Source organism: Desmodus rotundus, chromosome 4 (genome assembly GCF_022682495.2).
Source record: "Desmodus rotundus isolate HL8 chromosome 4, HLdesRot8A.1, whole genome shotgun sequence".
Classification (NCBI taxonomy): domain Eukaryota; kingdom Metazoa; phylum Chordata; class Mammalia; order Chiroptera; family Phyllostomidae; genus Desmodus; species Desmodus rotundus.
The window spans coordinates 157988619-158012284 of NC_071390.1; the positions used below are offsets into that span (position 1 = coordinate 157988619).

Sequence of the window (23666 nt, forward strand, 5' to 3'; positions counted from 1 at the left end):
CCAGAGCACGCAGAGTGACTGGGGCTATTGCAAGGACTTTGGGTTTATTCTAACTGAGTCAGAGAGCCAGTAGAAGGTTTTGAGATGAGGTGTGACATGACCACCATCAGGTGAGATAGAAATATGAATCACTAGAGGCTCAAAATACAAATTTTGCAATACACATACATTTCAGTTTGTGAAATCATGGACTGATGAGATACAAATATTCATCATTCAATAACATTCAACATGTTATTCCACTCATTTGTGCCCTACCAGTACTGGCTATTGTAGACACACCTACGCAGCTACAGTTTCAACTATATGTAATCTACCTCTGCATGTGTGTGTATAATTAATCAAAGGAAAGGAAGAAAAGATAATGGTTCCATCTAGTCCAACACCTTAAATGGTATCTTTGAAAAGAAATATCTGCAGCAGAATCACGTTTTCAAATGAAGTCTTCATAAAATTCCCATATGCAAAGAGATAAAAGGACTTTTTCTTAAGTAAAACTTCATTTTATAAGTTCAAGCTTAAAACATTTATTATAAGGTAAATTAATAAGAACAAGGCTGCTCTAAGTGATGCAAAGTCTGAAATAAAGGCTTAAAGTAGACACTTTGGGCTATGTAACCATTCTCCTTTGCTACAGTTCAACAAAGACTTTTGTAGGGTAGCTGGGACTAATGATAGCATTCCATGCACAAGCTAGTCCGCACAAAACAGAGCTGGCTCATGGGCATTCTCAGTTCATGCACCAACATGCATAAGAACTTACCTTAAGTTAGAATTAAGTTTCTTTCCCCCATGGAATGGGGAAGTTGAATCACACTATTATCCCTGAATTTCACGGTCAACCCAAATTTATCAGTCTCATTCATGCTGCTTTTAAGATATATCTTCCCACATTCTACACCTATGTAGTAGGCAATTTTATGGACTCAAGGGTAATGTTTATAATTTTCTTTGTTAAATTTCACATAGTTAATTTTAAGCTTCCTCTCTGTACCTTAGCCCCGACCTTCTGGTTTACGCTGAAACTTAAGATCACCTTTCATTGAAACCTAACTGCACCTAGAATTCCTTGTCTCTTTGATCTTTTGCTATACTCACTACCACTCCTTTCATGCCTAGATGATTTTCACTGGCTTTTTGGGCATCCTCTACTCAGGTGCTCAGTATTAACAGAGTATGGTAGAAAGCTATGCAATCCAAACTATGCCTTCACTGCTGCTCACCCATTTTTTAAATTTATCTTTTATGATGGCCTATCAAATCCTTTATTGCAACTATATTTAAACCTTTTCCAAACTGATAAATCGACAACATGACCACAAATTCTTCCTGTCCTTGAATGCAGTGTGACTCTGCAGCTCCTTCCATCAAGAGGAGGTGTCTATTTCCCTACTCTTTGAATCTGGGCTTGCCCGTGCCACTTGTTTTGGCCAGCGGGGTGTTAGGAAACAGGATGCAAGCAGAAGCTTTAGAGTGTTTGTGCAATGGGCTTACCTTTGCTTGCTGCTTCTGAAATCCTGTGACTGCCACCACGTGAAGAAGCCTGGGCTAGCCTGCTTAATGATTCGTGGCGTCGGCCCAGGTGCCTGTGTTTCCCAGGCCAACAACCTGCCTACCACTACACGAGAGTGAGGCCATCCTGCCAACCCGTCAGCCTTCCACAGATTAATGAGAAAACCCAGCAGAGATTAACCGAGACAGCCCAGAGCAGAACAGCCTCACCCACAGGTCCATGAATAAAGTAAATGGTTGGTATAAGCCTCTAAGTTTTGCAGTGGTTTGTTATACAGCAAAAGCTGGGTGATACACATGTATTTCAAGCCTCATGTAATTTTATTTCACCTCCTTCACTCTCATCAAACAATTCTTTCTACTTAACCTAGTCTTTCTCTTATGAGAAAAGAGAGGTCATGTGATACAGGTCCCTGAACTCTCTTCTATCAGCCATCAGTTTCTTGAGGGTAAAGACAGTGCCTTCCATGTTTTTACAGACCCACAGAGCAAAGAGTATGGCACACAGTGCATGCTAGTCAGTGTCTGCTCCGTGCAGAAATAAAAAGCCTCTGTCATCACATTCTCCATGCCACCTTCACCTTGTTCTGGGTTTTACTCATTTCTGCTTAAAAACCATGGGAGAAGAGAACAATAATGTTGAAGATTTTTAAATAGCATTTCAGTTAGGTTAGATAATACTAATTGCCAACACAAAACACACATATGCAAAGGTGGCCTGTGCATATGTGTGTAGCACCTATCATGCTACACTAAAATACTCAGGTGCTTTGCCCTGGCCGGTGACTCAGTGGTTGGGGCGTTGTCCCACACATCAAGAGGTTGCAGGTTTGATCCCAGGCCAGGGCATATTCTTAGGTTGTGGGATCAATCCTTGGCCGGGGCACATACGAGAGGCAAGCAATCGACGTTCCTCTCTCACATCAATGTTTTTCTCTCTCTCTGTTCCTTTCTCATTAAAATCAAATAAACATATCCTGGTGATTAAAAAAAAATACTCATGGTTTCATTCATCTTGGTTGCACATGTACACGCGTGCAGGTGCTTGTGTTCTCTGCTCCCACTTCTCAGGTAACAGACCATGTGCAGGAATGCTGGGTGACTGCTGCTGACTCAGCGGCGGCCACACTGGTCGGCCTCTGCCTGGGGCAGAACGTGAAATGGCCACGAAAGCCGAAGACAAGATGTTCCGAACAGATGTGCAGCCACACTCACCAAGGCCGTGCCTGTGTGTGGACATAGGCGGCATCACACTCCAGGTTTTCGTTTTGGGGTTGTAGCATTCTACAGTGTTCAAAGTCTTCAGCCCATCTCTCCCTCCGACCACATACAGCTTGTCATCCAACACCGCGACACCGAACTGTAGCCTCCTCCCATTCATGTTTGCCACAGGAGTCCACATATTTGTACGGAGATCATACTTTTCAATGCTTGTTGCTCCTTAATGGTTATAAATAAAAGTTATGTAAATAAAAATTTCACCATGATCGAGTATTTTATCAAATTATACACACAAAAGTATACTTTTATTAGCATTGCCAATAATACTTTTATTATACTCCAATAAGCCCTTGCATGACCTGGTCCCTGCTCATATCTCCCACCTCGCCTGCTAATATTCTCCAGGGCACACAGCAGGGCACCCGCCTCCTATTCTCTATGGCATACGCACCACCCTGGTATTACAAGGTCAAATGAAGAAGAATTATCTGTCAAAGAAGGATGAGAAACAATAGCTAGAAGTGGGAGGAAAAGCTGGCTAGGTTAGTGTCGCGGAAGCCAAAGGAAGAGAGTTTATAGCAGGTAGGACTATGAACAGTATCAAATGCTACTGAGAGGGTCAGGTAAGATGGAAACTAAAAAGTATTACTAGATTTAGCTGCATGGAGGTCACTGGTGACGTTAAGAGTCCTTGTTTGAGTGGTTGAGACAGAATTGGGAGATGAGGAACAGAGATGATTCTTTGGAGAAGTTTGGAACTAAAAGGGAGGAGAGAAAGATGGGAATTACTAGATGGGTTGAGGGAGGTTTTGTCTTATTTTGCTTTTAAAATTGGAAAAACTTGAGTTTGCTTAAATGGTATGGGGAAGGATCTAGTTATAAGGAAAGGAGCTGAAAGTAGAGGACATGACGGGATTCTGAGAGGCAGGAACGGGCAGCATCAGAGCACAGGTGAGGGGCTGGCTGTCATGGGGAGGGAGCGGATGTGCGTTCTATTGCAACGGGGGGGGGGGGGGGGGGGCGGGGACAAGAGTGCGAGTGTGGATCACGTGCTGGGAACTACAAGTGTGGGAAGTTTAGGGAGTAACTGCCCCATGCTGTCTGCATTTTTTTTAAGAATTGTAAGACTCAAAGAACTTGTTGTTTTTATGAAGCGACACCAGTGGACTTAAAGGGGAAAAAAGCCCCACCCCTCTAAAAAAAAACCCAACCCCGCATCACAAAGAGTTTGGTTAGCGTCTACTTTATTCCCCTCTTCTCAACTTCTAATAAAACATGCAGTCGGTGCTATTCTTACAGAATTACAATCAGGAAAATCGTTTATCCTAAAGTATTTGTTGCAATTAGGTCATCAGAGCACTAATACTATTGATAATCTCCTAAAATTTAGAAAGTTTTATTGTATATGATATTTTCTTATTATCATGGTTTTATCATTTTACTCTATAACAATTTTAAGTTATTTAAAATAAATACCGAGTCTCTTTCTATCTTTATATTCTCATGGGGCCATATAATAGACTCCCTTATATTAGTAGCTGTTCAAAAATATTTTTGAATTTAAATAATCTTTATTATTTTTAACTATAAGGAGACTTTACTCCTACACTCAGATTATTTTATATAATAGTATTCTTGACCCATCACTCTAAATTTGATTTTAAAAACTTCCTTCATTAAATAAGAAGACAATGTCAATCATCTTTCCTCACTAATGGATTTAAGAAATATTTATTTTATTTGAATTTTAATTTATTTCTTTATATCTAGTTCACCAAACAGTATCATAGTCTTATAAATTGGTAACGAAAAATTCTTTTGCTAATATCAAACACAATTCTTATATAAAATCTGAAAACACTGTCTGAAACGTATCTTAATAATATATATATCAAAGCATAACAAAATCCTAACCACTGCCAAATTCTATATAAAAGTTTAGAACTTCCCTCATTTATACTGAAGAATTAACCTTTAAAAATAGTAGGCACAAATATGTTCTAACATTTTCTTAGAAGCTATTTAGAACCACCCACAGTTTATTTGTTGGGCTCTGTACTAAACAGAAGGGATCAAGAACCCAATGATCAGATTACTATCCAACTAATGCAAAGAGATTTTCATTAGAAAGACATTGGGAATAAAGTAAGGCCCGGGAAGATGGCCTGAAGAGGATGGAAGGCCAGAGTATTTGCTTGTTAAGAAAGACTCAGAAGTGATGTTGGTCAAGCCACAAGGGCCAGATTACAGGAAGACCTGAAACCTAGAAAGAGGAATTTACACCTTTTGCGGTAAGAAAGAAAAATCGCTGGAGGTTTTGAGCAGAGAAATGGCAAGCTAACAGAAGAAATAACAAAGCAGAGAGTACAGCCTCCAGAGTCAGAATGACTGAATCCTCACTCCATCACTAATTAGTTGTGTGATCCTGGGAAAGTTACTTATATTGTCTCATATCCTCACCTGTAGAAAAGGGCAATAATAGCATTCAGCTCTGAGAGTTGCTATTAGGATGAAATAATACAGGTCATGTGCTGAACACAATGCCTGGCACACATTCGCGACATAAATTAACATCATCAAAATATGTGGGCTGCTAGGAGGCTACCTGGAATTAGAAAGACAGCAATGGAAACTTGGAAAAATAAGACCCATTTGAAATAAGTCACTTGGTGACTGCAGATTTTAAGGTTTGAGAAGGGGGTGGGGGCAACAGTAGATTTATATTGTCTACTTTGCGTACTTAGTGTCTGAGCTCCTGTCTCAGGCTTGGGGAATGTTACACTGATATATGAGTCTTGATGGGAGGCAGGGACCCATCTCCCAGAAAGCTGGAGACAGATGTGTATTTTCCTTGTTTTTGGAAGTTTAGGATCCAGGAGTGAGCTAAACATGGTCAAATGGATGCTTGCACCTAGTATTTAAAATCTAAAGTAGGGTTTATAAAGAAGATGTAGTTCCTGCCTGCTTCTCATTAGCCTTCCAATAAGCTTCTTATCTACTTATATGAGCCAGAGTCAGTGTCCACTGAAGAACAATGAATTATGAATCCAAGGTCTCAAGTCTGGGAGATGTGGTCCGAGAAGACTTGGAACACACCGAGTTTGAGGTCAAAGTTGAATATGAAAAGTATATTTTACGCAAGCTGAAAACATACGAATAAAATCAAAGTTCAAGAGTATAATTAATATAGGGATGACAGTTAAAGCCTGAAAAAGAGAGGGAAAGATAAGCACCAGTTCCCGGTTCACGGAGGATCCTTAATCCTTAGTTCTGCAGACTGATTATCTGGACTGTGGAGACCTTCCATTTATACCGTAACTGTAATCAGTTATCTTGCTTTATGCATTTCTGCACTGTTTAGTCATCAAGCCTATACTTAAAACTTAAGCATTATACATACATAAGACTATGTTATATGTTATATGGAATAATATCCGTGTATCTCTATCTATGTCTATCTTTGTCTTCACAAACCTGAAAGTTATTATTAATATAAGACTTTCTATAAAAGCTCATATTTTAGAAGAGAAACCTTTAAATGTGATTAATGCATCAAGTGCATTAGCCATGCAAGTAATTCCAGAGATGGCAGAGGACAATCTTCACACATTAGACAAACACTTACTGATGCTGTCTAAGGGCAAGGCACTGTCCTAGGCTCTGAGAATATGTTGTACACAACAAAATCCTTGCTGTTCTGGGGCTTACTTGGGGGAAGAGGTAGACAGACCATAAACAAATGTATCAAGTGCTATGAAGAAACAAGAAGCAGAGTAAAGATGTAGAAAGTAGTAAGCAAAATATTAGAAAGTAATGGGCAAGAGGTTGCTACTGAATGGTCACAGAAGTCCTCTTTGACATCTGAGAAGAGATTTGAGTGAGTTCTGCTAGGCCTGCCAATATCAAGGCACAGCGCATCCATGAGAGGAATAGCTAGGGCAATAATTCTGCCATGGGATAATGTTTGGCATGTTAGATGAACAAGGAGACCAATGGGGCTGAAACACAAGGAAGGAGGGGAGAAGTGGAGTGAGCTGAGATCAGAGAGGTAGCCAAAGTCGGGGAGGTATTGTCAGGGGAGGGCAGACTGTTAGAATTCAGAGGGAGATTAATGTATACTGAGAGGTAATACAGAGAGAGCTTCTAGCACAGTAACTGGCACTGGGTAGGCTGTATGTATGGTGTTTGTTCTATCATTATTACTACTAATAGCAACCGTTGCAGGAATGGTACAAGGAATCACCGGATGCCCTTGACCCAATTTCCCAACTGTTTATGTTTTACAACATTTTCTTTCTATGTACGTAGGGGTTTTCCCCTGAACTGTTTAGGAGTACACTGCAGAAACGATGCCCCCGTATGCCTAAATGCTTCAGTGCATCTTCCCCAAAACGGAATTCTCTTACAAAGCCATATGACAGTCTCCAAAATCTGGAAATGAACATTAGTACACTGTTGTTATCTAATCTGCAGACCTTACTTGGATTTTGTCGTTTGTCCCGTTACATCTTTTATAGCAAAAGAAAATCCAAGATGACACATTATAATAGCTGTCGTGTCTCGTTAGTCTCTGTAATCTGAAACAATACCTAATCTATTCTGTATTTTTTGTCACTGATATTTTGAAATACTACAGACAAGTTATTTTATAGCATGTCTCTCAACTGGGATTTGTTTGTCTTTTCCTCATGAATAAATCCAGATTCTGCACTTTTTGCATAAATACCACAGATGTGCAGCTGAGTTCTTCCCTGTGCATCTTACAAAATGCTCATGCTGCCGGTCAGTCTCATTACTGGCAACATGGCCTTTGAGTATTTGGTTAAAGTGCTGTGTGCCTGTTTCTCCGCTGTAAAAACACTATTTTACCCTTTGAAACCAATAAGCAAGTGGCTGGGAGATCCTTTGAAACTAAATATCCTGTTGTCAAATTTTCACCTACTAGTCACAGCGTCCATTGAATCAGTTATTATAATGATGGCTGCCATATGGTGATTTTTCTAATCCTATCTTTGCTTCTATAGTTATTAGTTGGCATTCTACTATTATAGGGAAGAGCTTTCCTTTCTCTTTGATCTTACTTGTTTGGATGCTGAAATTAGCCTAGATTGGACAGTGGTAGCCCCTACAGACTGTCCCTTGGCCTGTCTCCCTCAGTCTTTGAGCACTTCTACTTTCTTGCTCTACAAGATGTTCTGGGCTTATATTGTACTTTTTCTACCCCAATGCTGGAGCCAGGCATTTCTCCAAAGAGCTCTTTGGCCATATTTATTACTACTTCAAATTCAGTGTTTTCTATTTGCCCAAATAAGAGGTTATTTAATACCTTTTGTTGAATCTATTCCACCAACAGCAAATAATGTACCAACAGTTGACTTCCTAGGTTTTGTCCGAGGACTTTGTAACATGGGCCGTCTCTCTGGTAACAAATGATACTTCATTGCTTCCATAATTAGTTTCTGACATTCTATATCATCCCGAAAAAGTGCATTATTTTCCATGTCTGCCAGGAACTAGGAAAAAAAAAAAGTGAGTATGCATATTGAATGACCAAGAAAATGTTAAGTGTAAAATGATAAACTACCCAGCTCACAAATGGAAGAAATCTCATTTTTAAAAACATCTAAGTCTGGACATGTATTTTAAAGTGAAATATGCAACATTTGTAAGATTTACATTTTAAATTTCACTGAAAATCAGAAAACTGTGAGGTATAAGTGGTATGCTCTAAAATCTTAACAGTGCTTATCTCTGGGTAATAGGGAAATTGGTGCTTTTTTAATAGTATTTTTTTCCTACTTTTCTGTTTTCCAGATTTTCTAAAATAAATCATTTTACCTTAATTAAAAATAATTTTAATTGAAGAGGAATAATTATAAGTTGACTAATTAGACTATATTTATTGGTCCTCTCAAAACAATCTTCAAACAACAGCAAAAACAAACTTACCAATTTCTTAAGAGGCAAAGAACTCTAAGTAGTGATTATTCTAAGAGAATTAAAGTCATTTGTGAGTCATCGAATCCTATTTTTTTTTACTTATGTAGTTTTAAATAAATGCATACACCCTTCCTTTAAAAAATGCATTTCTAAATAGAGTACGAGTTAAAGAACATTTTCATTTTCTTCCAGATGGAGAGCCAGTTCTGCATGAGTACCATTTATTAAAGGATCCCCTTCCTTTCCAGCTGAATTGAAGCTTGGCCATATGTTACGTTCTCATAAATAGATTCAGGACAAATCCTGAAATGTCCGAGATTTTAACAGCCTCTGTTTTCTTCTAGGATTTTTATGGTTTTGAGTCTTACATTGAAGTCTTTAATCCATTTTGAGTTTGTTTTTGTGTATAGTGTAAGAAGTTGGTCTAATTTCATTTTTTTTGGCATGTATCTGTCCAATTGTCCCAACACCAGATGTTATGTGGGTGCCTCTTCCTGGGTCTGGTGCTCTGGGCTGGGGAGCCCAGCGTGGGGTTGAGACCCCACACTCCTTGGGGTGAACCTTTGCAGCTGAGATATCCCTCTGAAATCTCAGCTGCTGCCCACGGGAGTGGGGTGAGCCCTGTTCTTGTCTCTGCCCTTCCCACCAGACTGCAGTAGGAGTTAGACAGGCGTGAACGGAGTAGGAACGATAGGCCAGGTACTGAAGGTCACCCAGGGTGGAAAGTCCTGGGAGCCTAGCAACAGGCAAACTAGGAAAACAAGTATTTTAGGCTAGGACCTTAACCACCTCCACCAGGCTGACCTTTCCACCCTTAGCACATCACTACTTATGTGGTTTAGACCCCCTGATCTTTCATGTTGCTAGTCATGTGGTTTGGACCCCTGATATTTCATTTCACTAGTCATGTAATTTAGACTCCTTAGAGGAGGAACAAGGTGGCAGGAGAATAGCCTCCTATGACTCCCATATAAGCCCTTGTACAGCCACTCCCTTAAGCAGTAAGCCCCAAGGACAATGTAGTTCTGGTCTGCACCAAATAATCTTAGGAACAAAGCATCGAGTCTGTTGAACACAAAGGCAGAGTTTTGGTCAAACTAGAGATAACATTCAGGTTTCAGTTGTGTTTTAGCTTCAGGCCCAGAAAGGCAGCAAAATCAGACAAAGTTATGCCATGGCTGACATCAAGACCAGCTGCAATGACTAATAACTCCCCCTACCCCAGGGCCAACCAATCAGCAGAGGCTACAACTCTGAAAGGACAGACCTGAAAAGCTGATGAATATTGTATTGAGATCCTCCCCTGAGACCTCCAGATAAAAACCCGTAAGACAAAGGGCCCAGTGTGCACTCACGTGCTTGCTCTGTCTCTCTCTCTCTCTCTCTCTCTGTCTCAAACACCCATGCCTTTCCCCAACCCCTTCTTTCCATAGGTGTGTTCTCTCTGGAGTGCGTTTGTGACTTTTTTCCTAACCTTACCCCAGGCGTGTTTTCTTTGCCTTTCTTTCTTCTAAGCCCCAGGGGCCCTTCTTTTGCCTCTATAATTTGTTTCTTGATCCCACACAGCCCAGCTGGCTCCCTTCTTCTACCTCTGTGACTTTCTAAATAAACATTTGCTTGTATTTGAGTCTTGGCTCTGAAGTCTTTCTTAGCCAAAACTCAGGGACTGAGTTATAACATCTGGTATAATTTGCTATTAACATCTCAGTGTAGCTTCTGTAAATCCTTGGTTGTAAGACTTCTATTCAGCTAGTCTTCAGTTGGGTATTCAGGTTGATTCTTCTACATTTTAGTTGTAACTCCAGTTTGGTCCTGGGAGGAAGTGAGTGTAACATCCACCTAATCCTCTACTGTCTCGGATCTCTCCATGCCACTATTATTGATAGCACACAGAGCACTTTTCTGGTCCTTGAAATAATCCTGTGACTTGTCAGAGAGGATGTTATCTCCACTTGACAGACGAAGAAACTGAGGTGTGTGCATATGCTAGGTCATAGAGTTTTAAAATCTCAGAGCTGGAACAATTATTACGTCTCATTAATTTATTTATCACCAGAATCCAGCATTTAGTGAATACTTAATAAATGTGTAGCAAATGAAGTAATCTAATTTTTCTGGTTCCAAGCATCTAGTGTTCCTTTTATTAGAAGCTTTACTAATTCTTCCATTGCTAGGATAGGTTTGTAGCCAAGTCAAACAAAATTGCTAATCCCAAAGCAACAATGTTACTTAATTGATGCAATTTAGGTTACTTAATTGATGCAGCCAGACCCACTGGATTGAAAATAGAAATGGAATTTTTTTTTAGTTCACTATCTTTTCACTTAAATACTTTATAGGAATACATGTAAAATAACCTATGGGATAGAATAGTAAGGGAAAAAACCTATGGACAAGTATATATTAATGTAATTAACATAAAGTAAATACTCAAATTTTGTTGAAATTACAACATTGCTTTTAAATCATCAGAAATTGCTTACCTGTGGTGCAAGAAGAGGTAGCCTAATATAAGCCAAAAGTTTACTGAGATCTTTCCGTCTCTGTTCCAAATCATGGCGGACCCAGGTAAGAAGTGCGTTCAGTATCGTCTCTTCATTAGGGATGTTCATGTCATCACTGGCCAACAGCTTTGCGATTTCACTGGCTGGCAATAATACAAATTCCTGGTTTCGAATTACTTCCATAAAATGTTCCTAGAGAGAAAATAAATATCATATAACGATACTGGTTTTTTTTTCCTGTCCATCAGTTTATTTAAAAGAAACTAAACATTTCTGAATTAGATGTCAAAACCCAGTTTACACTTTATAACTTCCTTACAATTTATTACTGCTTGCTAGGAAAGAAACACAGTAGGAAAAAAATATTTAAACTACAGCCATGTTGTTAAACTTTTTATTTCTATATTAAGCAGAATTAAAGTGTTGTATCATTTATTACATTTTAAAAATGGACACGGGACTTTTAGGTATTACTTTGTTCAAGTTAGGGATTAATTTTCACATGCCTTTCAAAGGAAGATTAAAAAATTAGACCCCGAGATGGATGATGCTCTCACATTAAAAGCTAGTTTAGATTTGTGGTTGCTGTAGAATTTGGCCAACGGTGGAGCCAAAGACCTGGGTGAGCTGTGCGGCTATTTCTCTTACTCGGAAATGGCCTCCATGCTGCCTAGGTTTCCCGAGACCATTCTGGACCACACAAGTCTTCTCAGACTCCGCTCGGGGAAGAGTATGTGTCCTTAGGGCTATCCGAAAACCAGTCTGGCCTTTAAGAGTGTTTTAATGTTATTTTTCAGATCACACAGGATTTTAGGTCTGTTTTGAAAACCTTAATTTCCTCTAATTTATGTACAAAGTTCTATTGGTCTCATAGGAAAATAAGAGCCAAAATAAAAGTGTTGACCTAGAATGCAGTGGGACTCCAGGACCTTATACTGAAGATGATTCTGTCCTGGCCACATACCAGAATCATGCGACTTGTAATTTGAAATGAGAAATTGAAATGCCCTTAGATGTGAGAGAGTGACTTTTCCTAGGCTTTTATGCTAAGCAATCTAAAGAGAAGGGTAATCTACTCTCTGCTGTACAAGATTACAAGTCTTAATGCATGGATTGATTACATATTTATAATATAAATGCAAATGCTAGACATGTTGTCCCTTAATGTTTTTCTTACACTTCCTACTGTGCTATGACTGTCCCCGCATGCAGAGTTATGGTAACACAGCTAAGGCTATTTAAATTAGAGCTACAGATAAGGACTATCAATACTATCTTCTATATTAAAATGAGAATTAAATTTTCCATATACCCTGAAGTAACCCTAGTTAGGTACTGAGCTAAAATATATCTTGGGCTGACATTCTTTTCTGGAGAAATTCTTAAGAGGAAAACTATACATGAATAATTAACTAAATTCAATTGCTTCAATTCATCATGATTTGTTAAAGATGCCAAAATGAATCCGTTTTAAATGACTGATTATCCTTTTCAGAACTATATTTTAATAAAACCTCAGTGCTGGAATGGCTTCAAGCAAACTGTTCTGTGCCATTGCATGCTGACATTATAAAATGATTTGGTAACACAGAGCAAGAGCTATAAAAATGCTGACACTCTCAACCCACAAGTAGTTTAATCCTTAATAAATAATTCACAAGAGGATAAAAAAAGCTGATGTTTTTCTAATGATACTTATCTGTATTATTATTTATAATATAAAAGATGAGAAATAGCCTAAATGTCCAGCTATAGGGGGTTGTAACTCAATGGACTATTAAGTAGGCATTAAAAATTTAAAGAACAAAGATCTTATAGATACATGGAAAAATGTTTATTCTAAAATGTTAGGTGAGATTCTGAAGAAATGGAATATACATTTCTAATTGTTCAAAGGTATAGTGTATGGCATAGTCAACATTTATACAACACTGATGTAACTGTTGCCATACTGTCATATGGTATTAGTTGCACTTCATCAATGAGAAAAACCTATTATGTAAATATTCATTTGACTGTTCACTATTCTGAAATAAGAACAGTGACCTTTCCATTCTAGTGTAATTTGCATTTAGTAAAAATTGAGTTTTTAAAAACAGCTTATGGAAATACTACTGAATTTAAGGTTAAACACCAAGTGCTTTTCCAAAGTATTTGGTTTTAAAGCAGGTATTTTAGCAGAATTCAATGTTTTTATAGGTTTTCTAGATCATGAAACAAAATTTTAAGTTTTAAAATTAAGTGTTTATATTTATTCTATAAATCCCTAATGACATGAAGCATCTGTAATGACATGACTAGTCTCAGACACTTTTGTAGAGGTTTAATGACTTGCTCCAGGTCTCCTTCAGTGGCAGTCAGAACAAGAACAGACGCTTCCAGATCTTAGGATTACAGGAAGGAACTCCTCATCCTTTCCTACTTGTATTCATTCAGGATCAGTGAACATCGCAAGTACATGCACCACTTACTGATTGTGACAACTGAATTCACTGTGTGGAATTATGCTCACTTCATATTCTGAATCCACTTTGTGATACCAACAGCTGTCACGCTACTTGCTAGCATTATGCCCCTTTCCCCTTTGGAATAGTTTTTAAGCAAATGAAATTACTGAGGGATTTATTTAAATTGAAGATTGAATTCTGTTATAAATTTTCATTCAGTTCCCATAGCAACAATTCAAATCACACAATCTACCTCTAAATTACTTATTGTTATTAGAATTCAATTTTATGTCTCTGTTGCAACTGAATAATGTCAGATAATGGCTTGAGATAAAAAAACTACAACCAATTGGTTACCAAAAGAGCTTTAAAAAATCAAGCTAATTTAAATTTATGCCTAAGTCTTAAAAAAGCAGTGCCTCTACTGTAAACAACAGTAATGACCTACATGCATACAAATGTTTCCATATGAATAAAACTCCTTCCTAAGGAAAGAGATATTACTTAAATTATGAACTGATAATAAAAGTAAGAAATACCCAATTTATTTTATCCATATTCATGTTATTCTAAAAAGTATTTGACCTTGAAATGAGAACTCTGCAAGGTTAAAATGAGAACTCCACAAGGAAGAATAAAGAGAGAGGGGGAAAAGTCTTTCAAAGGACTGAATTAAAAGGATGTGCCCTGGCTAGTGTGGCTCAGTGGATTGAGCGTGGGCCTATGAACCAAAAGGTCACCGGTTCAATTCCCAGTCAGGGCACATGCCTGGGTGGTGGACCAGGTCCCCAGTAGTGGACATGTGAGAGGCAACCACACATTAATGTTTCTCTCCCTCTCTTTCTCCTTCCCTTCCCCTCTCTCTAAAAATAAATAAATAAAATCTTAAAAAAAAAAGGATGTTAACCTACTACCGCGCTAGGTCTGTGTAGTACTGCCCCGTCCTACACTCTTATTTTTTCACTTGATGCACTGTGACCATCACAAACAAGAACGTTTCTGAAAAATAATTACACCACAGGGAGAAAAACGAATCACAAGGGTTGTGCTTTTGTATGAGTGCTTTTGTTCATTCACATGAATCTCTAACGTGAAGAGACTAAATCTATATAATGATGATGGTGGTGATGTCACTTATTGACTGGGTAAACTGTGTGTCAATCACTGTTTTAAGTGCTAAACTTCTATTAACTCATTTAATCCTCATATTAAGCTTAGGAAGTAGGTAGAATTAATCTTCCCAATAGTTGTAAATATCTACTCTTATAATTTTTCCAGGTCTCTATTTCTCTATTGAAATAGAGTACTTAGGAAAGATTCCTAAGTACTTGTCAATCCCTTGAAGACAAAATAACTCAACAGAAGGATGGGGGATGGGGAAGAGGGCAGACAAAAACATCTCCTAAAGGTGGATAAAATTAGTCAATGGAGAACTGTATACGTGTGTATGTGAATGTTGACATTCATTCTTTCCTTAGACGCTGTATTGCCTTCAATGAAGCATTTAAAGCAAGAGTGTTCAATCGCTGTCCAGAAGTAAAGATGCACGTGTGGACAGATGGTTATTCCTTAAAAATCCACACACCTTCCCTTTCCCAAATCCCTCTACTATTAAGACCATGGAGGTTGGTCCTAACCATAGGCCCTCAACATACCCTTATTTTCTTGATGTCCTAAATCAATCTGTACCCATTATCCCCCAGGCTTCTGAATCAGAGCCCCCTCTGTGATTTATTTTGAGCATGTAATTTGCTATAATTGATAACATCTTTCTATATACCTAAAAACACTTCTTACATAAGAGGTTTATCTGCGATACAAAGCCTCCCCTTCAGCCGCCTGTATTCTGCTCTAGTGCCGCATTAATACTCTACAAGCACCATCACCAACTTCCACAGTGAATATGGGGACAATTCTGAAATTCACCCATGTGCCACCAAGTAAAATGTTTGCTGGAAATTCTGCTTTAAAAACATCAGATCTGAACGTCTTAAATGGAACAGTCCTAGGCCACTGTTCTCCTGAGTGACTGTGAAAATGTAAGGTTTGACTCGTATATCCAGGAGATATATTACTTGGTGCTTTTCCCTCATAATTCAATGACACAGAACATGCTAGACAGTGAGCCTGAGCCTCAAGACATGTGGCAGAGCCGTGGGAAAACAGCAGCATGTAGAGAAGCCTGCAACAATAAAGAATAAGACAAAGAACATATGCTTTCCTGCTTTTCAAGAAGTACATACCATAGTATAATTGTGAGCCACTTTATGCAAATCTGTACAACCTTGGGCATCAGCAAAAGAACGGATTCCAAGACAGTTGGATGGGTGAAGCTGTTTCATTAAAAACTTACAGCATGCTTCCACAACCTGTGAAAGCTGAAGAAGGCAAGCTGTAGACAGCAGGCATTCAATATTATCTTCTTTTAATTCAAGGCGGCCTTAATGGGAAAAGGAAATTCCATTAACTATGGAATTATATTAACCTCAGTTTATAAACTAATTGGTGTTAATAGTAATAATTCTAAATAATAACTCATTATATGCATTTCAGACCTAGATGATTTAATATATTCTAAAAAGAAAAAAAAAGTACTAACTATAAAAAATTCACTCCTTGATACTCCTGCTAAAATAAAAAAATAACAGCTCATTTTCAGGATTTTTAAAGGATGATTTAATTAGTAAAATATCTATTTTACATACTTCAAATTAAATACAATAATTTAAACACATATAATTGATTTCATAATTATATTAACATTTTAAAATATCATTCAACAGCTTCATTATGATAACTATTTTAAAGGTTCTAATACACAAATCTTAAACAGGTATCACCAAGTGTGGTGATTATAGCAGCAGAATTAACTGTTAGCTATCGCAGGCTTTATTAAAAGCAGAAATCTGAAATCTCATAATACAACATAAATCTAAGAGGCTTTAAATTTTTATTACCTGTATATGCATACTGAATCAGGGACCATAAAGAATTCGGTTCTACACCTTCCATTTTTATTTCTTCTTGTCTTGCTTCCCTAACATCATTAGTAAACATGGCAGCAAAATAATCTGAGACAGAGGAGAGCACCAATCTGAGAACATTAGAAGAAAAGAAAAATCCGTGACCCCACTGAAGTTGATGTTCATTTATAGATGCTACTGTTACACAGTTCTATATTTGTAAAGTAATTTATAATGTGAACTGAGACAAAAAATGTCTCCCCAAGAAAGTACACTGTGTGCGGAGAATCACAGGAAACATACTCTAAGTGTGATGGAAAAAAAAAATCCTGCTTTTGCCTCTCTCTCTCTCTCTATAACCTTGTTACCCATGAAAGGCGCATGGTAGTGGGAAGTGCATTTTAAGTCTGACAAATTGCTTTATGCTCTAGTTCCTCCCTTTGAATAATAAATTATCATTACTGAACATTTTCTGCTGAGGTAAATGATTTATTCTTTCATTACTCAAATATCAATTTCTAACATCTAGGGAAAGAAAAGCTACAGACCGATAGCATTAGGCTGACTATATATATAAAAGGGGGAAAATATAAAGGTTGTTTTTCTGTTTGTCACTTTGAAAATAATCTGTTTTTTTATTTAATCATACAAGCAGTGAATATATGGGGGACATTTGAAAAGGGGTTTAGCAAGGTATTTTTAACTTTTATGATATTTATTATTACTGTAGTATATTATTTTGTTATAGTTACAATATTTTTGTTATAACACTACAAAACTATAATATTTTGTTATAATACAATATTCTATATTAGCTATGGTTCTAGATTTTTTGATAGTTACATATAAGTAAAATAGGTTATAAATATGTATTTTTAAAACATGCATTTTCATTTCATAATGTTTTGAAGATACTTCCATGTCAGCACATTTGTATAGATTTACTTTATTCATATTTTTAAAGAAATAGAGATTATGATACAAATAATGGTTGAAATTCCCTGCGTTCCTCTCTAATTCCATTCTCCTCCTTCCCCAAGAGTGCAATGCTGAGTCCCAAGGTTTGCAAATTGCTCTCCGAAGTGCTGTGCCTACTTAGACCCCTACCAGAATTGTGTAAGAGTTAACTTAATATTTCCCCACAATACTCTCAGATGTTATAAGTTTTGGCCATCTGCAGGGTATTAAATGGTAACTCACTGTTTAATTCACCTGATTGCTAGTGAGGTTGCAAATCTTTTCAAATGTTGGTGGTCATCCAGTTTTCTTCTCCTGAGAACTGCCTATTCATTCATTTAGGTACTGAACAAATGCTGATGCATATCTGGTAAGTAATGGGTGCTATTCTAGATACTTAAGATATTGGTGCAAAAAAAAAAAAAAGACGAAAGATCCCTTCTCCCACTGAGTCTTACACTGTAGAGAAGGGAGACAAACACTGTACAGCAGAAATAGACTCTACAGTACCCTTAAAAGTGACAGTTCCACGCGGGAAAAGAGTCAGGTAAAGGCATATGGGGAGTGGGAGGTGGGTTTAAATAGATGGTTTCAATGGAAGGTGACAATTGGGCAAAGAATTGAAGGAGGCGCAGGATTAGTCATGCAGGAATCTGCATTCGGGCAGAAGAGCAGCCAATGCAAACCCAAAGGGAGGAGCAGCGTGCGTGGCACACACAAGGAGCAATAAGGGGTCTGTGTGCTCCGAGTGAGCAAGGAGAGCAGCAGGGCAGAACGTTACAGAGGGAGTGACAGGCTGCATCACACCGCCACTGCGAGGACTTGGGCTTTCACACCTAGCGACAGGAGGGGTCACTGAAGAGTTTGATCAGAGGAGCGACTGAATCTGAGCTCTATTTTCAAGGATCACTGAGTGCTGTGTAGAAAACAGGATGTAGGGGAAGGAAGCAAAGGAAGGAGACTGGTCAGGCGTTTCTTGCATTGGTAACCTAAGTGGCAGGGTGATGGCTTACGCGCCTGTGACAGGAAAGGTAGTGACTTCTGTTTTGGAAGTACAGAATTTGGGATGCCTCTATGACATTCAGGTTGAAATACCTTTTCTAATAAATGGATGCTCGTAACATGGACTTTCTGTCACAATATGTAATAGCATCTCAGGCTAAGTTAGTGACTGGAAACTCTAAGACCAAGGCCATTCTTCCTGATTTTACTTCTACTTTGGGACAGAGTGTTAATTAATTTTGAAAGGCATGACAAAACCCTTGGGATCATAATGGTGATTAACACTGAACAATTGAATATGGAGTTGTCAGACGTAAAATAATGTCTTGTTTTTTATTAAATAGCTCTTTTTTCCTTTTCTTGTGTCAAGAAATAATACTTCATTTGTGGTAAAGGCCTTTGTTTCATAACACCACTACTTTTCATATTTCTTGGGGGTCAGCAAATTGAAGTTGAGAAAACTGTGGTTATTTAAAATCTAGGCCAAACAATACTGACTGATCTGAAGCTAGTGTGTTATGTTTGTGGCTCTATGGAGGGAAAGTGACCCTTTTGGGGTCATTGAATGTGTAATAATTTCATACGTACTGTTTTCTTTGCAGAAATTCCATGAAATATACCCCTTCCTCAAAACTTTCTGTCCTAATAATCAACTAGAATAAGTTACCTCAAATATGCATAATTAAATTATCAAGGAAATATTTCATACATATAGAAATTTAGAAAACAGTTACCTATGAGCTGGAATTCTGCGATCCCCAGCAACTAGAATTACATCACACAACTGTTTATGTCTCAAATAGTTTTCCATCTTTTTAAAGGTTTGCTCGGCATGATTAAGGGCTTGGAAAAATTCATCGGATGAACATGGCTCCATAGTATGGCAGGACGACAATGTCTGACTGCTGTGGGAAGTCCTGAAAGAAAAGAGAACACACATTTTGAAATGTTACTATTACATTAAAAAGATCTTTCCTACCAAGTCCCTTTCAGGTCTTCAAATGTAATAGGAGTAATCAATGCTACCAGTCAATATTAATGTACAATGAGTCATCGTTTTTATCTTTTAAAATCAATGATGGCTCAAATCATGTGTGTGTCTTGCAAATACTGTGAATGAATGTGACATCTGTTAGTTAATAGCGACACATATTCTTTATAGTGTCTGCTTTTGAGTTCTCTTCTCTGGTCAACGCAACATCTCTGCTGAAAAAGAGCCAAGCTATATTCATATTAATAACCATGTCACCTAACAGTGTATTTAATTGTGTAAAAGGTCAGTTTTGGAAGGCAGAAAGGCAGATATAAATCCAAGTTATCCTTTACTTAAAAATGGGTTAGGGTCCATGCTTACTTATAAGATATTTAAAATATGAAATATATTGTCATTAAAAACCCATGTTGTAAATAATTCATTTCATTCTCTGGTCAGTCTTCAAAAGCCCAGATAAACTATAACTTATAGGTTACAGGTCTTTGATGGCCTAATCTAAGAATTATTTGAAATTGACAAATTATAATTTGAAAAGTATGAGTTCTGTCTTTATATGATTTACTGATAGTAAAAAATTAAAAAGTCCAGGATTATGAATGAAATCATAAACTCACTACCCTCCCCCCGCCCTCCAAGACCTTTTCTCCTAGATCACTGGAATTAAGTAATCAACGCCTGTTGGCTATGCAATTAACTACAAAACTACCAACTGTGCCATAACTTAGTTCTCATTTCTCACCAGATTCACTTTTAAGAATATTATGATTCTGACGAACGCTTTGTTCAGTCAAGCCTCACTCTATCTTAAGAGAATTGTCTTAATGTAAACATCTAATAACCCTATAAAAAGAAGTCATTGGATATTTTATTTTTAAAGTAAAAGGAACTGAAGCCCAGGAGATTAACAGTTTGCCAGGAGTCACGGAGTTCATTCACAGCAGAACCAGGGCTGTCGTTGAGACTGCTGTGTGTTCGCCAAAACAGCTTTCCCTTTTCCTCCTGGGAACACAGCTAGACTCTATTTCCCAGCGTTGCTCGCAGAGAGGTGGGGTCTTGTGGTGGAATGCACTGCATCATCTCATGGCTAAGAGCAGGTATGCCTTTTCCATTCTTTCTCTCTCTACTCCTGAGTTGAATGGACAGGACTGAGGACTCAGATGAAGGAAGAGGTGAAATACACACGCGGAAGGTCACTCAAGTGAGCGCACTCACACCAAGTGCACTCACGAGAACCCTCGCGGCGCACTGAGATTCGTCAGTTTGGGAAGTTAGTGGTGCCTTGACTAGTGCTCAGAGCCCAGTGCATTTTCAGTGCCAAGCAGAAACAGGCCTTAAAAAATGTTCTTGGAGAATAACTGTCAATAATGATAATAGAAGCACAATATATATTACCTAGAAAGGATGTATTGTGTACTATGAGTATTATTAATGTAATGACTTGGAAAGTCCAGTACAACATGCTCAACTTTACATTTAAGATCATTAACATAAACATGTGTTGAGTAATGTATAACTACATGTTGCTTATATACAAATGAGAATTAGAAACCACTTTAAAATCTAGCAGAAAACATAAGCAAAAAAAATAATAATGATGGCTTTGATGAATAACAATTTGAAGATTTAAAACACTTTTCCAATAACACAAAGTTTTATACTGTCAAAATACTGACAAATGATTATAAGAGTACTAATAATCTAAGGATTAGAGAAAATTAGAACATCTAATTTTCATAAGCCACAAATTCTTTCAAGGACAAGATAAAGTGAAGTAAATAAATCAAGTATGGTACTTCTTTCCTAGGTTTCTATATTTTGTATCACATTTCTTATACCTTATGTTAAATTCTCAGTAATAACTAGAAAATGAATTGGTTGAATATTTTTTGAGTGAAGTACCATCATCAAACATAAATGCTAATCAATGTTAAGTTCTAAAAGAGCAACAGCATTTTTATAACACTATCATCCCTGAGTTTTTACAGACCAGCTTTGGTGTGAGTATAAGCCCAATTAATACACAGACTGTCTCCTTTCTCACCAAGAATACTCAGGGTGTTGGTTCTTCAAGCTCTGGCATGAATCAGGATAACCAGGGGAGCATTTCAGCATCTGCGTTCAGAGCCTCACTTTTGAAAACTGATTTACTAGGCCTGAGGTGAGACCTGAACATCGCATTTTTAAAAAGCCCTATAGGTGACTCAATGTCACAGGCTAAAGACCACTGATGTGCACGTTACGTAACAGACAGGTAATTACACACATCAGCATGTGAGGAACTTACACATTCAAGACAATGATTTACACAATAGATACTTTACTTCAAACGTGTAAAGTGAATTTCTTTGAACAAAATATTTTAAATGAACTAGAAGAACTTAATGGAATATTTGTTATTTTCAAAATGAACAGGAAGGTAAAATATCAAATCACTTATACATATAACATTAACAAAACAACAATTCATGAATCTAAAATGTTTCAAACTTCGTTATTTGCTTTCAGGGCTTCAACTGCCTTCACATGTTAAATAAACATACGATTTCAATGCAACAGTGAACTCACTGAGATTTCTGGATATAGCAATCACTACCACTCCTCCAAATGAAGGACCAAAGAAGTGTAGGCTTCTGATTTGTATGTATCCTATGAAAAAGTGAAGCCATTTCTTCATAAAAGGAGCGTGAAAGAGGAAGGAACAGGTCTGGCTACCTGATAAGATTTAAGAGCCACACAGCTTTCTAGCATTTCTTGGTTTGTGATTTAAAAACTGGAGACTCTGCCAACTATAGGACCTCAGGCACTTGAACAGTTACATAGAGAATTTTTACATCTAGTACACAGGTGGCAAACACAAGGCCTGTGGGCGGAATCCGGCTCTCCACCTTGTTTTATCCGGCCCAGCGCCTTGTTTCTACCTGGTGGCAGTGCCAAGCTCTCACTTAACTGTTAAGGAGTAGTTACATTTATGCAGTCCTGAAATTACATTCAGCCCTTTGAAGGCAATTGCGAGGCTGATGTGGCCCCGGTGAAAATGAGTTTGACACCCCTGGTCTAGACGGAACCTATGCAATCATTTAATTCAACTCCCTTATTTTGCAGATGAGAAAATCTTAGGCCCCGAGTGGCTAAGATGATCAAGGACACATAAATAGCTGGTTCAAAGCCAGAATGAGGAGGCATTCAGAGTACTGGCCAACCACTCACAAAGGAATGGAAATTCTTGCTAAACTTCACCCACAGGCATCAGTGAGCACGGGGGCACGAAGGGAAAATAATGGTACACTATGAATGAGGATAACTGAACAGAAAACAAGACATTAGAACTAAGGATCTTACACAAAACCCTGCTGCTCTATGACTGCGCCTAAGCTAGGTATGAGAGAGTGAGAGTTGTTTAGGTTTCCGTGGGGCAGAGGTCAAGTTGCTTTGATACTCTAGCTCTGTGTAATTTACAACAGTAATACTTTCTATTTTTTTCTTATGTGCTTTGGACTGGAGGGTTGAATTGGACAGGTATGATGTAATAATTAAGAGCATTTTAGGAAGGTTCTAGAACTGTGTTCATACACTAGCCACTAGCCCCATGAGGCTATTTTAATTTAACTAAAATTAACTAAAATAAAAAAGTCAGTTCTTTAGTTGGACTAGTCATATTTCAAATGCTTAATAGCCTCATGGGGCTATTGGCTGCCAGACTGGACAGTGCAGAGATGGGACATTTCTATCAGTGCAGAAAGTTCCGTTGCACAGTGCGGATTCAGACTCCCTGTCACTGTGTATGACTCTGCAGAAGTTACTTTATTCCTTTAAGCCTTACCTTTTCAATAGCAGAACAGGAACAAGTAATACATGGTACTTTCTTTCAAAGGATACCTCATTGGAGCGTTATTAAGTGAAATAATGAATGCACAGCCCTGGCACAAAATAAGGAAGCTACTGTTGGTAGAATTGCGCTTTTTATGGCCAATGAAAAGGCCTGTAATCTCAGTCTTTTGTTTTTATATAATGTTGATTGGCTGGTTGTCTTTTTATAAAAAATTTTATTTACTGATCTTAGAAAGAGAGAGAAATGGAAAGAGAGAGAGAGAGAGAAACATTGATTTGTTGTTGCTCCACCTATTTA

The 23666-nt window shown here is 37.8% G+C and overlaps 1 protein-coding gene across 6 annotated transcripts in view; it reads right to left on the bottom strand.

Moving 5' to 3' along the window:
* Positions 1–23666, bottom strand: part of KLHL5 (kelch like family member 5) — a 65700-nt gene that overhangs the window by 15193 nt on the left and 26841 nt on the right. For all 6 annotated transcript variants that reach the window (XM_045182972.3, XM_024573786.3, XM_024573785.4 and 3 more), the window contains 6 exons: positions 19281–19463; positions 16582–16718; positions 15868–16064; positions 11157–11369; positions 8060–8246; positions 2728–2952 (listed from right to left, as the gene is read on the bottom strand). In XM_045182972.3, the coding sequence (XP_045038907.2) occupies positions 2728–2952; positions 8060–8246; positions 11157–11369; positions 15868–16064; positions 16582–16718; positions 19281–19463 (1142 nt within the window). The remainder of the gene's footprint in view (positions 1–2727; positions 2953–8059; positions 8247–11156; positions 11370–15867; positions 16065–16581; positions 16719–19280; positions 19464–23666) is intronic.